The following is a 12867-nucleotide window of genomic DNA, read 5'->3' on the forward strand; positions in this document are numbered from 1 at the left end:
TGTGAGGGCTGAAGCACCTCTGCTCTGGAGACAGGCTAAGAGAGATAAGCTTGCTCAGCCTGGAGAAGAGAAGGTTCTAGGGAGACCTTAGAGCCACTTCCAGTGCCTAAAGGGGCTACAAGAAACCTGGAGAGGGGCTTCAGAAAAGGGCCTGTAGGGACAGGACAAGGGGAATGGCTTTAAACTGACAGAGGGGAGATTGAGATGAGACATTTGAAAGAAGTTCTTGTGAGGGTGCTGAGGCACTGGCACAGGGTGCCCAGAGAAGCTGTGGCTGCCCCATCCCTGGCAGTGTTCAAGGCCAGGCTGAACAGGGCTTGGAACAACATGGACTAGTGGAAGGTGTCCCTGCCCAAGGCAGGGGGTTGGAGCTGTATGAGCTTTAAGGTCCCTTCCAACCCAAACCACTCTGTGATTTTATGTTTCTACTATTTATAAGACATGACAAACTAAACAGTAAGATATACAATATTGGAGGACAGTAAGATTGTAGGAGGAGAAGCCATTAAAAACCAATATGCACATTTTCTGTGGAACCACCTGAGCAACCCACTTTATACAAACACATAAATGATGAAAAAGGCTAGCCCATACCATACCAGAAACCACAACCTCAGTCATCTACTGCATGTTTTCAAAGCTTTTGCAAGCTTCAGAAAGGAAATTGCCAGCTGTAAGTAGGCTCAATACTGCAGGTAAGGTTGCCAGTATTATTTTGGTATGCTTTGTATATGCTATCTCAGATCCCAATTTGTGCTCTTCTTCCCCTCTGCATAGAGGATTTTTTCCACACTTTTCGTGAAAAAAAACCTAACACAGGACACAATGGAAAGCAGCAATATGCGAGTTGCAACAAAGCCCAAGCAACTTCCCTGGGACATGAGCATTCAGCTCAGAATTCCGAAGGACTTCGACTCTTGTCTGTGCCACTGAAACTTGGCTTCAGCTTTGCTCTCACCACATTTTGGCTGGAGTTCATACAAATCGAAGGACACAAAGACCGCCTTTTTCATCACCATCTGCAGAAGCTCCTGGCGCAGCCCACCAAGCAGTGCAGGGTGGTATGGGCTGGGGAGGTGAGTAGTGTTATAGAGTGCTAGGATAAAATCAGGGAGTTAATTAAGTAAAATGATATATCAATTTATTACAATAAATTTGGCAAGCGATAGCAAGCAAAACAGCGCTGGGCGGCCAGGGAGCCTCTGCTCCACCAACGGCGTGCAACCCCCTTTCTCATGGTTGTGGTTCTTATAGTCCTCTGCTTCCGGTATACATGTCCTTCCGTGGTGTACTCTGCGTCTGCTCCAGTCTGTTGCTAGGAGGTCTTTTTCTGCCTCCTGGTGGTCGCTGGGATGAAGGCCCCGAGTCTTCCTCTTGTAACCGTCTTCTGACCTTCATTTAACACATGCGTAGCTCGTCATATCTTGCATAAGTACAAAGCTTGCACAAGCACTGTCTACATTACTGGATGTCTGTGGTTAATACAAGGCCTGCTCCTTCTCTGTTCAAGGCCGACATCTGGTTTTTCTACTAGCATAAGCAGGATTTGATTAACAAACATTATCTCTTTTATTACAATCCCCCCTTTTTCTATTTATCGTTTTATCAAATCGTGATAGCATTTCCGTTTCATTGATTAATTCTGTTTCTTCTCCCTTTATTTGTTCATATTTGGTTCTAACTATCATTAAATGCGCTGCTTCTAATCTCCCTTTCACAATTGCTATTAATTTATTAAAAATACATGGTCCAAAAGTAAGGCCTACAATTAACAAAATCAACGGTCCCACTAAAGTTGACAATAATGTTGTTAACCAAGGTGAATAATTAAACCACGATTCATACCAGCTTTTTTGTTGTTCCCTTTCTCTTTTTCATTTTTCTAGCCCCTCTTGTAATTTTGTCATGGTGTCTCGTACCACGCCAGTATGGTCAGCATATACACAGCATTCTTCTTTTAAAGCGGCACACAGTCCCCCTTGTTGCAAAAACATTAGGTCTAACCCTCGCCTATTCTGAAGCACCACTTCGGATAAGGATCTTAAGGATGCTTCTAGAGCACTTATAGACTTCTCTATTTTAGCCAAATTCTCACCTACTGCTATCCTAAGGGAATTGAATTCTTGGTGTTGGTTAACTAGAGCGGCCACTCCTGTACCCACTCCAGTTGCCCCAGTTGTTAATAATGTAGTGACTGTAAGAGCTGTAAATGGTTCACGTTTGGCTAGATGATGTTCTTGGACGGTGTGATAGTCATATACAAATTGTTTTGGATGAGACACGATTTTTGGTACTATCATTACCCGAATACAATAATAGTGACTTTCATTGAATAATTTCAGAGAGAGATAGGGCGTAACTCCTAGACTTGTGCAAATCCATCTAGTATTCGCAGCAGGTAATAACCAATCAGCTGGCATTTTTCCTTTTATTGCTGGAGTTATAACTCCACACAGGTGTTGTTTTTGTATGGGTATGGAATCTATACATCTTCCTTTTCCTGTGACTTGGGTCAGAGTAATGCCTCGCTGATTGTTCTTGTCTTTTTTCCATAAACATTGTGCTGGGTTAGTACCATTTATTCATCTAGCCTTGGTGATGACTCCAACTGCCTCATAAAAAGGGGGTGTTATCTTATAGCATAACCAGCAATATTCAGTTAAATTTGGGTTTGTAACATTCAATATAGTATAGCTAGCTTGTACTAGTTTTCATAAGGAATTACTTTCCGTGGTGGAAGGTGTGGGAGTTATCGTGGAAGAATTGTCAGATTCTGTTTTAAAGGTTTCATTTCTTATGGGGGTAGATGTTGGAAATTTATCATCATCTGTTAGTGCTGAATTTGGCCCTACTGGTTCAGGATCATTGGGTACGGGTTCCTTTTTTATATATAAATGGCCTCCACGGTCAGTTCCCGGTTCCCATAGTCTTACTCCCCATGTTTTTCCCAAAAACCACCCGGTGTCTTGGGGTGTAGATACATTTATATAAATGTATTTGCAATTCCCAGTGGCCACAATGCCACCTACAGAATCTCGTTTGTGAGGTTTACACCCAAAGGGTGCCCATCCTACCTTTAAGTGTGGGTCTCTCCCTCCACCAGGTATCCAATCGGGGGCAACCGTTTCACAACCCCAATAAGCACAATAATAGTGACCAGGATAGCTGCAATAACTTTTTCCAGGATTAGAACTAGGGCAAAAATAGAACCCTATTTCGTTGAGGCATGGCTTTATGGGAACTAAATCACAAAGGTAAATGGTGAAACTGGGAGGTCCCGGTGTAATTGCGGTCCTGAGTATTGCTTGATCTTCCCACCTGTTCAAGGTCCATTTATAAGGCTGATGTACATGATCACCCCGAGTTACCGAAGTTAGCAGGAACAATAACAATAGAAGCGTGTGCAAGAGCGGTGATGGGTCCTCAAATCTCCCTGGAAACCTCTTATGTAAGTTTTTAGAACCTTTTTTACTGTGCCTATAGCTACGACCTTCTTGGAGTTTAGAGACGTTTATTAGGGAGCTAGTACTAGCAGCCAGGCAGCTCGTCCAATATTTGTTTATAGTCCCAAGGGCTACATATTGGATTTGCTTTCCCCACCTTTTTACTCCTCTGCCTCGCCTGTCGACTTGGCTGCTTCGAGCCATGGGGGGTACCATCTTCTCGGCAGCAGGGGTATTCTTCAGGGGAGTTAATACTGCCATGTTTGAGCTGGTTTTTTATGTATTGCTCCCAGTTTTTATCTTTAACTCCTGGGGTGTCACACCTTATTCCAATTAAAGTTTTTCTACACTTAATTTTGATAATTTCTGTTATGAAAGGCACGGGTTCGTTAGAATGATAGCAGTAGTTTTCTGGATTGATTCCCAATGCAAATATGTCCCACCACCTTTTAGACTCTCTTTCAAATTGTCCTGTTGATACACCCACTCTAAGGGCTGGGTCAGTTAAATCCCGTTCTTTTTTGTAACATTCTACACATTCCCCCCTGGGAGGATATCCATGACGGCTATGGACCCACTACTTCTCTTGGCACACTTTACACTTATAACACACAAAAGGGTAACAACTGCAACTAGGGTTTATATAGGTGATAGTTACGTCTGAGTTCATCAATGCTCTTTCCTTAGAGTCAATTTGAGATCTCCAGGCTGGCCGCTGCTCACTTCCCACTGGGATTCGAGGATAAGTCCTTTAACTCGGCTGGCATGTGTCCATCCCCACTTGGCAGTTCTTATAGCTGTCTCTGTAGTAAGCAACACAAGAAAAGGTCCTTCCCAACGAGGAGTCAGGGTGGATTCCTTCCATGTTTTAACAAGTACTTTGTCTCCTGGTTTAATGTTGTGTATTGAAACATCTAGTGGAGGTCTTTGAACTACTAAGCCCTTCTTTCACAGTTTCTCTCGTCTCTCCATAATTTGCAAAATATATGGTTGAATTTGGGAGTCTTCGATTTTAGAATGGTTTATTGGGGACTCCAGATCTTATGGCATTCCATAAAGCATCTCAAAAGGGGAAATCCCTGTATCATTCGAGGCTGCGTTCTTATATTGAGCAATGCTAAGGATAAACATTTTACCCAGGACATTTTAGTTTCTAACATAAGCTTAGTTAATTGTTTCTTTATTTCTCCATTCATTCTTTCTACCTGCCCCGAACTTTGGGGATGCCAAGGAGTTTGGTATTCCCACTTAGTTCCTAATGAAGTAAGGGTCTCTTTTATCATTTTGGAAATAAAATGCAGCCCTCTATCTGAACCTATGACTTCAATGTTTCCGTATCTAGGGACTATGTTCTCTACGAGTTATCTTAATAACATTCTGAGCTGTTGCTCTAGCAGTAGGGAAAGCTTCTACAAAATGTGTTAGATGATCTATGATCACTAATAAATATTTGTATCGACCTACTTTTGGTAGTTCCGTAAAATCAACTTGTATCTTTGGAAAGGGTCAGTGGGCTAATTCTCTTCCTCTTAAAACTTTTTCTCGAAGCTGATGCTTATTCACCTGCTGACATGTCATACAATTGGATATTAATTGCTTGGCAATATTATAAACTCCAATACTCATATATTTAGTAGTAAATTGATCTACTAGGGCTTGGACTCCCCAGTGGGTCTGCTGGTGGAATTGTCTCATAATTCTCCAAGCCAAGGCTTTTGGTAGTACTTTTCATCCATCAGGAAGTTCCCAACTCCCGTTTTCTTTTTCTATTAATCCCATTTGTTTTAGTTTACCTTTTTCTTGATCTGTAAAACTTAAAACGCGGATCTTGTGGCTGCACTGGGGTGTCTGGTGCCTTTAAACTTAGTAAGGCTGCCTTTAAGCTTAGTAAGGCTGCCTTTCTCGCCTCCTCATTCGCTAAGTTATTTCCCCTGATCACTGGAGTTAACCCCTTTTGGTGGCTCTTACATGAATTACTGCAATCCTTTTTGGTCCCCTTAAAGCTTGCAGCGTTTGTGTTATTAAAAATTCATGTACTAATCCTTTCCCTTGTGAGTTTATCAAACCCTTTTCTTCCCATATTTTACCAAAGGTATGTACCACACCGAAAGCATATTTTGAATAGATGTATATGGTCCCTTCTTTATCTTTTAAAAGTTTTAAAGCTCATAGTACATATAATCCACATGCTTGGGCTGACCATCTGGGGCTTAAGGAGCTTGATTCTAAAACTTGGTAAGTCTTTCCGTCTACAATAGCATACCCAGATTTTCACTTTCCTTCTATAACTCGGGAAGATCCACCTACAAACAACTTTTCTCCTCTTTCTAGCTCTTCTTCTTCCAGATCTGGTCTAATTTCTGTCTGATTTTCTATGCTTAGGAGACAATCATGACTCAGTACGCCTCCCGGATCCCCATACAGAAATTGTGCAGGGTTTTGCCAGCTGGTAGTTTCTATTTCTAGCTTCAGGGAGTGTATCAAAATTCCTTCATATTTTAGGAGTCGGGCATCTGTAATCCATTTCTCTGCCTTCTGCTGTAAGATTCTCCTGATGTTACGAAGGGTCAATACTTTTAATTCACCTCCCAAGGTGATTTTATTGGCCTCTTCTACTAGCAATGCTACTGCTACTACCGCTTGTAAACAGGTAGGCCATCCTCTACTGACAGGGTTTAATAATTTGGAAAAATATCCTACCGGTTTCTGTTTTCCTGCCCATTCTTGGGTTAAGACTCCAAAGGCTGTACCATCATCAGTATTGACAAAAAGATAAAATGGCCTTTTTATATCTGGCAAACTCAAGACAGGTGCGTTAACCAAATCAGTTCTTAAGGTTTGAAACTGCTTTTCATCTTCTGGGGTCCATTTTAACAGCCCATCCTTTGCTAGCTGTTGATACAAAAATTTTACCTTTTTACTGTAATTTTCTATCCATTGTCTACAGTATCCTAAAAGTCCCAATAATTGTCTAATTTGTCTCTTATTCTTGGGTGCCGATATGGACAAGATCCCGTTAACCCTATCGGGGTCTAGCTTCTTAGTACCTCTCTTTAACCAATGACCTAAATATTTAACTTCTTCTTCTACAAATTGTAATTTGGATTTGGATACTTTTAGTCCTTGCAGGCTGAGAAAATTTAACAACTTTATGCTTTCCTCTCGAACGGCAGTCTCATTTGTCCCTCCTAGTAGTAAATCATCCACATATTGTACCAAGGTTACGTCAGGATTTATCTCATATTTTCATAAGATTTGTTCCAGGGCCTGACCAAAGAGGTTGGGGGATTCTGTAAATCCCTGAGATAAAACTGTCCACCTAAGTTGTTGTTTCTGATGGGTGGCAGGGTCTTCCCACTCAAATGCAAAGTAATCTCGGCACCCTTTTTTCAAGGGGCAAGCCCAAAATGCATCTTTCAGATCTATCACACTATACCACTGGTTTTCAGGACTTAATTAGCTTAACAGGGTATAGGGGTTGGCTACCACAGGGAATCAGGACACAGTTCGTTTATTTATTTCCCGTAAATCATGTACTAGCCAGTAACTGCCATCAGGCTTTTTAACTGGTAAAATTGGGGTATTAAAAGGAGACATACATGGCTCTAATAGCCCTTTGTTAATTAACCTATCTACTTTGGGTTTTAATCCTTGTCTCCCTTCTTGAGATAATGGGTATTGTTTTATCTTTACCGGGATCTCAGGATTATTAATAGTGATTTCAAAGGGCTCAATTTTCAGTTTGCCGACCGTGTCCAGTGAATACCAGACTTCTGGGTTTATTCTCTGTTCATCTGCAACTGTGAGTGGGCATAGTTTTATTGTTACTTCCTTTTTCTTAATTTCTAGGTTAATTCCCAACTCAACCATAAGATCTCTGCCTAATAGGTTATATCCAGTTTCGGGCACCAATAGTAATGATCCCATTTCGAATCATGTTTGTGTTTCAAACTGTACATTTTTGATTATTGGGACCCCGAAGGGTTCTCCTTTTGCTCCTATTACTTGTTTTTCTCCGGAGATATAACACAACCCCGGGGTACTTGTTGGACAGTTGGTCTTTCTGCCCCAGAGTTCACGAGGAACTCTATTTCTTGTTGCTGAGGACCCACTTTGATTTTTATCAAGGGCTCAGTGTTTCTCGGGGTCCCCAGCAGATAGAGCCCCTGGCACCCCTCATCCTCTTCAAACATCTGTTCATCCTGCATCCTTTTTCTGCAATTCCGTTTAGTGTGCCTGAATTTGTGACAATAAAAACATTCTACCTGTCTTTCTCCTACTTTCCCAGGTCCTTCTGTTCTAGGGCTGCCAGGTCTTCCCTGTCTGATCGGTATTTCTCGTCTCTGATGGTCTGCAGGGCTATTAGGGCCAGGACGCTGTCCTTTTCTGACGGCGGACACTAAGATCCGAGCCTGCTTTTTCTGGGCTTCCTCCTCCCTCCGCACATACACTTTCTGGGCTTCCCTTAATAGTTCTCCTAAATCCTTCTTTTGCCAATACTCGATCTTCTCTAATTTCCTTCTAATCCGTCCAAGATTTTGCCACGAATTGAGTTTTTAGCAATGCCTGTCCCACCGCAGTGGTAGAGTCCAGGCCAGAATACAATTGCAAGTTTTTTCCTAACCTCTCTAACCATTCAGTGGGGGTTTCATCCTTCTTTTGATAATCACTTAGGGCTTTTCTGATATTCTGACCCCTGGGCACGGATTCTCTGATGCCTTGAATAATCATACTTCGTAAATCAGACATATGGCCCCTATCTCCTGCATCTTGGTTATTCCAATTGCGTCTTTGCATAGGCCATTTAGTGTCCGCAGCCAGACCCTGTTGGTGTTGTTGCTCCCAGAGTCTCATTCCAGCTTGCCTAATCATTTCCCTTTCTTCTTGAGTGAATAAAATATTCAAGATTGCTGTTAACTCATCCCAGGTATAAATATTAGGTCCCAGAAACTGATCTAATCTTTCCGAGACTCCGATAGGGTCCTCTAATAATTGCCCCATTTCCTTTTCAAATTCTCTAATGTCCCTTGACTTAAGGGGAACAGCCACATACCCTACTCCAGGTTAGGGTCCTCCCATGGCCACTTCTCTTAAGGGATATAACTTCTCCTGTTCTTTTCTCCGTGTCTGGCTCCTAGTCTGAACCCCAGACGTAGTTTGTTCAGTCTCTGATTCTGAACCTTACTTATTCTCCTCCAGAGGGGGAGCATTTGGTACGGGAAAATAATAAGGAGGAGGGGAAAGAGGGGTTTCCTCTGACTTAGTTTTAGTTTTCTTCCCTTTTTGCGGCTTTTAAGGCAAAAAGACGGACCATTGTATCCTTCCCTAACCATAGGGCAGCATATTCACTTTCTTCTAATGAAAAAGGTTCCTTATTGTTTATATAAATGTTTAGTGCCTGGCAAATCCAATCTTCAAATGAGCCAAAAACTGGCCAATATAAATTGTCAGCTCTAATTTTCTGTCCTCCCCATACTTCTACACAATAATATATAATTTTTCATTTATCCTTCCCTTTCCTAGAAGGGAAGTCATTCCAATACTTAATCATTAGTCCTAAAGGACTGTCAGGGGGTATCTGTGGGAGCTGCACCCGAGACTCCCTCCCCATGGGCGCAAACAGCTTGCCTTTCATCTGTCCCATCTTCCGGAGTGCCTTCTTTCACACACTCACAAGCTTCCCCTCGTTTGTGGCCCAGTCCCTCGCAGGAGTAGGGAACTGCACTACTAGAGGGTCCGCACTTGCTTCATCCAGAAGGACGTCTCACACAGTCACACTCTGGGGAACCCAACCCCAACCAAATGGATAACCGGCCTATACTCACTCACTCCTGAGTCTTCGCTCGGTCTTCGTGCACAAAGTTTAAGGGGTACACCGGTTTTCTTTTGCTTGCCTATCAATTTGGACGTTCATTGATCCAGTTGAGTGTAGTGGGATATCCCGCACCAGGGCCGTCCGAAGACAGGGCGCCTCCCTGACACGCGAGCTCCGCGCTACCTCGTCTTGGATCCGAGTCACGGCACCAAAATCGTTATAGAGTGCTTGGATAAAATCAGGGAGTTAATTAAGTAAAATGATATATCAATTTATTACAATAAATTTGGCAAGCGATAGCAAGCAAAACAGCGCTGGGCGGCCGGGGAGCCTCTGCTCCACCAACGGCGTGCAACCCCCTTTCTCGCGGTCGTGGTTCTCAGTCCTCTGCTTCCGGTATACATGTCCTTCCGTGGTGCACCCTGCGTCTGCGCCAATCTGCTGCTAGGAGGTCTTTGTCTGCCTCCTGGTGGTAGCTGGGATGAAGGCCCCGAGTCTTCCTCTTGTAACCGTCTTGTGACCTTCGTTTAACACCTGCGTAGTTTGTCGTATCTTGCATAAGTACAAAGCTTGCACAAGCATTGTTTACATTACTGGATGTCTGTGGTTAATACAAGGCCTGCTCCTTCTCTGTTCAAGGCCGACATCTGGTTTTACTAGTAGCATAAGCAGGATTTGATTAACAAACATTATCTCTTTTATTACAAGTAGCGGCTGTGCCACCCATCCTCTCAGCACATAAACCCGCGGGTTACCAGCCCCAGTCCACACCACGGGTGACGGCCAGTCCACAAACCGGACCCTTACCCTAACCCTACCCCCCCCCCTTCGCCGGGGTAGTTCCCTCCTGCCCCGTAGGCCCGTCCTTCCCATCACAGGGATCAGCAGCTCCGCCCTCCGCAACACGCCCGGTTCTTACCGTGGCTCCTCCTTTCGTCGCTTGGTTGCGGCGGCGCTTCCGTCCGTCGGGAGCGACATGGCGGCGGCGGCGGCGACCGCCTTCACTTCTTCTTCCTCCGCGATGCGCCCGGGCTTGGCGCCGCTGAGGAGGTGGCGAGCACTTTCCTGCCTGGCGCCCCTGGCCGCCTACAGCACCAGCAGCTCCCCTCGCCGCGCCGCCAGGTACGCCGCACCGCTCGGGGCATCTTCTTCCTCACGCCTTCCTCTTTCCTTCTTTCCGTTCTCCCTGCCTTCCTGCCTTCCTTCTCTCTCCCGGTATGGCGGGAGCGCTCTGGGGAATGGCGGGTTGCGCGCCGCCGCCGTTTAACGGTCGCGCTAGGAGCGTGCGGCGGGTGCCAAGCACCTGTGGGGAGAGAGTTTTGTCTGCCGCTTCCCGGCCGAGTTGTGGTTTTTCCCGGGAAAACGGGCCTCTGCGGGGTCAGTGCTAGAGGGAAGAGGTACCTGGAGCGGCGGAGGGAAGGAGGAAGGGCTGCGGCACCGGCGTCGTGGATCCAGCGGCGGGATAAACGGTGCCCTGTCATGGGGGAGGGCTTGCGATGTGGTCTTCTGTCTCCTTGGTGGGAATCTGGCTGTTAAACATGGGTTCGCTCCTGGTAGAAAACTGTTTCTGCATAGTGGGTTCCTACTTCTGTTCTTTGCTGCTTGTAACTGTTTTGTTTTGTTGGGGATTTTTGATTGGTTTTTTTTTTGTTTGTTTGTTTTTTGTTGGTTGTTGGTTGTGTTTCGTTGTTTTTTGGTTTTGGTTTTTTGTTTCCCCACTTCTGCGAAACGTAGATGTTCCTTTAATGATTTTACAAAGGTTTTCATGTCGTACATACAGTACTGAGAACATCCCATTGTGATGCCCCCTATGATGTTGTGCTTTTAGTGTATAAGATAGTCTAAAATAGTGGCTGAGGTCTTTGTTTCTATATCTTGCAAGTCGCTGGGTGCACAGATGAAAAAGATTCAGTACCAGAATTGTTCTGTTATAAACACAGGGTTCAGAATAAGATCATCCATATGCAGGAGATTGCTGGAATTGGAAGGCAAGCTAAATTCAGGCATATTTAGTCTAGCAGGTGTGTAAGTGTATGCTGCCCTGATAAACTCTCAGGATCTTAGGTATTACATAGGGAGAAATGCTTAAAGCTTTAATAGTTGAGTAAATCCGGAGACTTGAAAATGTGGTTAGGAATAGATGGTGACCTTGTAGCAGACAGTGGGTTCTTGAGAATGTTATATAAAAAGTTGAATTAGCGCAACTGTGCTCTTACTTTGGGAAGGTAATTTCTGGAGTCAAGAAGGATGGAGAATGATCTTGGAAGGAGAAAGAGAAACATTTTGGAATGGTAAATGACAATGTATTACCACCTCATTTGTTTCCTTTTTGGTATTGGTATCTAAACCCCAGAGCAGTTTCTGCTTTTTAGCCACTGGTATTTAAAACAAGTTTCTTTGAGTAGCTTGGTAGGCAGTAGGGGGAAGCCTGTGTCTGGAGTTATTTTCAAGAAATGGATGATGCCCTTGCCAGTTTGTTTATTCTCCTAGAATTATTCCCCCCCCCCCCCCATCTTAAACATTAGCAGAGGAAAGAAGTTGTTTCAGAACAACTTCATTATGCTGTTAGGATAATACTTAAAATCCACAATGTTCTACCATCCATGTGTCTGCAAAGTTTAAACAAGTGTCTGTGACTAAATATGGTATCTACTGGCTGTTAGATAATTTCCCCATGTGTTGAATTGTTAAGCATTTCTCAGGTTTGAGTGTGCTGGTAAACAACTATGCATCATAGTAATATAACAAAACTTTAATCAGATGTTGGTTTACTCGAGTTAAGTAGTTTATTCTAGGAGAGACAAAGTGCACATCTTGTCTTAGACTCTCTCAGAAAGCATGGTGGGATTTTTTCCCTCAATGTTGTTCTAGGTATAGACTTACTTGTCCCCCAGAATATGATACAGAAAAAACAGAACTGCTCAGACTGACAGGACTGTGAAAACCAGTCCAATTTGAACACAAAGCCAGAATGCTTTATTATTGGGTTTGCTAATGACGTGGAACTACTTTCATCATGACAAGCTAATTCAACATTTATTAAACATCTGTTTAATCTGTTAAATTTGTTTGTGCACAAATATACGTTAAAGTTTCAAGCATATGTATTTACAGAGAGTGTTAAAATGTTTTAGTTTTGGATGTTCAGAGGTAGTCAGGCAAAGAAAAAGATTATTGCTGAAGGATGTCAAGATGTCATTTTCTTGATACCTAATGAAACGTTTTGCTAATCTACTAGGGCTTTTCTTTTTCTTTTTTTTTTTTTTCCTTCTTCTAAGGGAGGTTTTTCATTGGAACTAAACCCACACTTCTGTTACACAGCAGAGTATGCGTGTTTCCATGGTATACTGAGTTTGTACCCTTGTCTTAAAAATCAGGATGAAATTGTGAATCCACTGGAATGATCAAGGGAGATAATAAATAAACTCATAGAACAGTTAGGGTTGGAAAGGACCTCAAGATCATCTAGTTCCAACCCCCCTGCCATGGGCAGGGACACCTCACACTAAACCATCCCACACAAGGCTTCATCCAACCTGGCCTTGAACACTGCCAGGGATGGAGCACTCACAACCTCCCTGGGCAACCCATTCCAGTGTCTCACCACCC

At 43.5% G+C, this 12867-nt stretch overlaps 2 protein-coding genes across 7 annotated transcripts in view; one reads left to right on the forward strand and one right to left on the reverse strand.

Moving 5' to 3' along the window:
• Positions 1 to 1119: 1119 nt before the first annotated feature.
• On the reverse strand, positions 1120 to 10565 carry LOC136017260 (uncharacterized). 3 transcript variants are annotated; one of them, XM_065685419.1, is made up of 3 exons: positions 10178 to 10565; positions 9269 to 9792; positions 1120 to 4246 (listed from the first exon to the last, which is right to left on the reverse strand). In XM_065685419.1, the coding sequence occupies exon 3, from the start codon at positions 3702 to 3704 to the stop codon at positions 2712 to 2714; it is 993 nt and encodes a 330-aa protein (XP_065541491.1). In that variant the 5' UTR covers positions 3705 to 4246; positions 9269 to 9792; positions 10178 to 10565; the 3' UTR covers positions 1120 to 2711. The 3 variants fall into 3 exon arrangements, with proteins under 3 accessions (XP_065541491.1, XP_065541482.1, XP_065541501.1); XM_065685410.1 differs by having other exon boundaries at positions 9269 to 9914; XM_065685429.1 differs by lacking the exon at positions 10178 to 10565 and having other exon boundaries at positions 9273 to 10099.
• MTHFD2L (methylenetetrahydrofolate dehydrogenase (NADP+ dependent) 2 like) overlaps positions 10018 to 12867 on the forward strand; it is a 32199-nt gene continuing 29349 nt past the window's right edge. For 3 of the 4 annotated variants that reach the window (XM_065685371.1, XM_065685388.1, XM_065685397.1), the window contains exon 1: positions 10020 to 10380. In XM_065685371.1, the coding sequence (XP_065541443.1) occupies positions 10235 to 10380 (146 nt within the window). In that variant the 5' untranslated portion in view covers positions 10020 to 10234. Of the gene's footprint in view, positions 10381 to 12867 lie in introns of all 4 variants that reach the window. The other variant, XM_065685378.1, reaches the window with a different exon arrangement.

Source organism: Lathamus discolor, chromosome 1 (genome assembly GCF_037157495.1).
Source record: "Lathamus discolor isolate bLatDis1 chromosome 1, bLatDis1.hap1, whole genome shotgun sequence".
Lineage (NCBI taxonomy): Eukaryota > Metazoa > Chordata > Aves > Psittaciformes > Psittacidae > Lathamus > Lathamus discolor.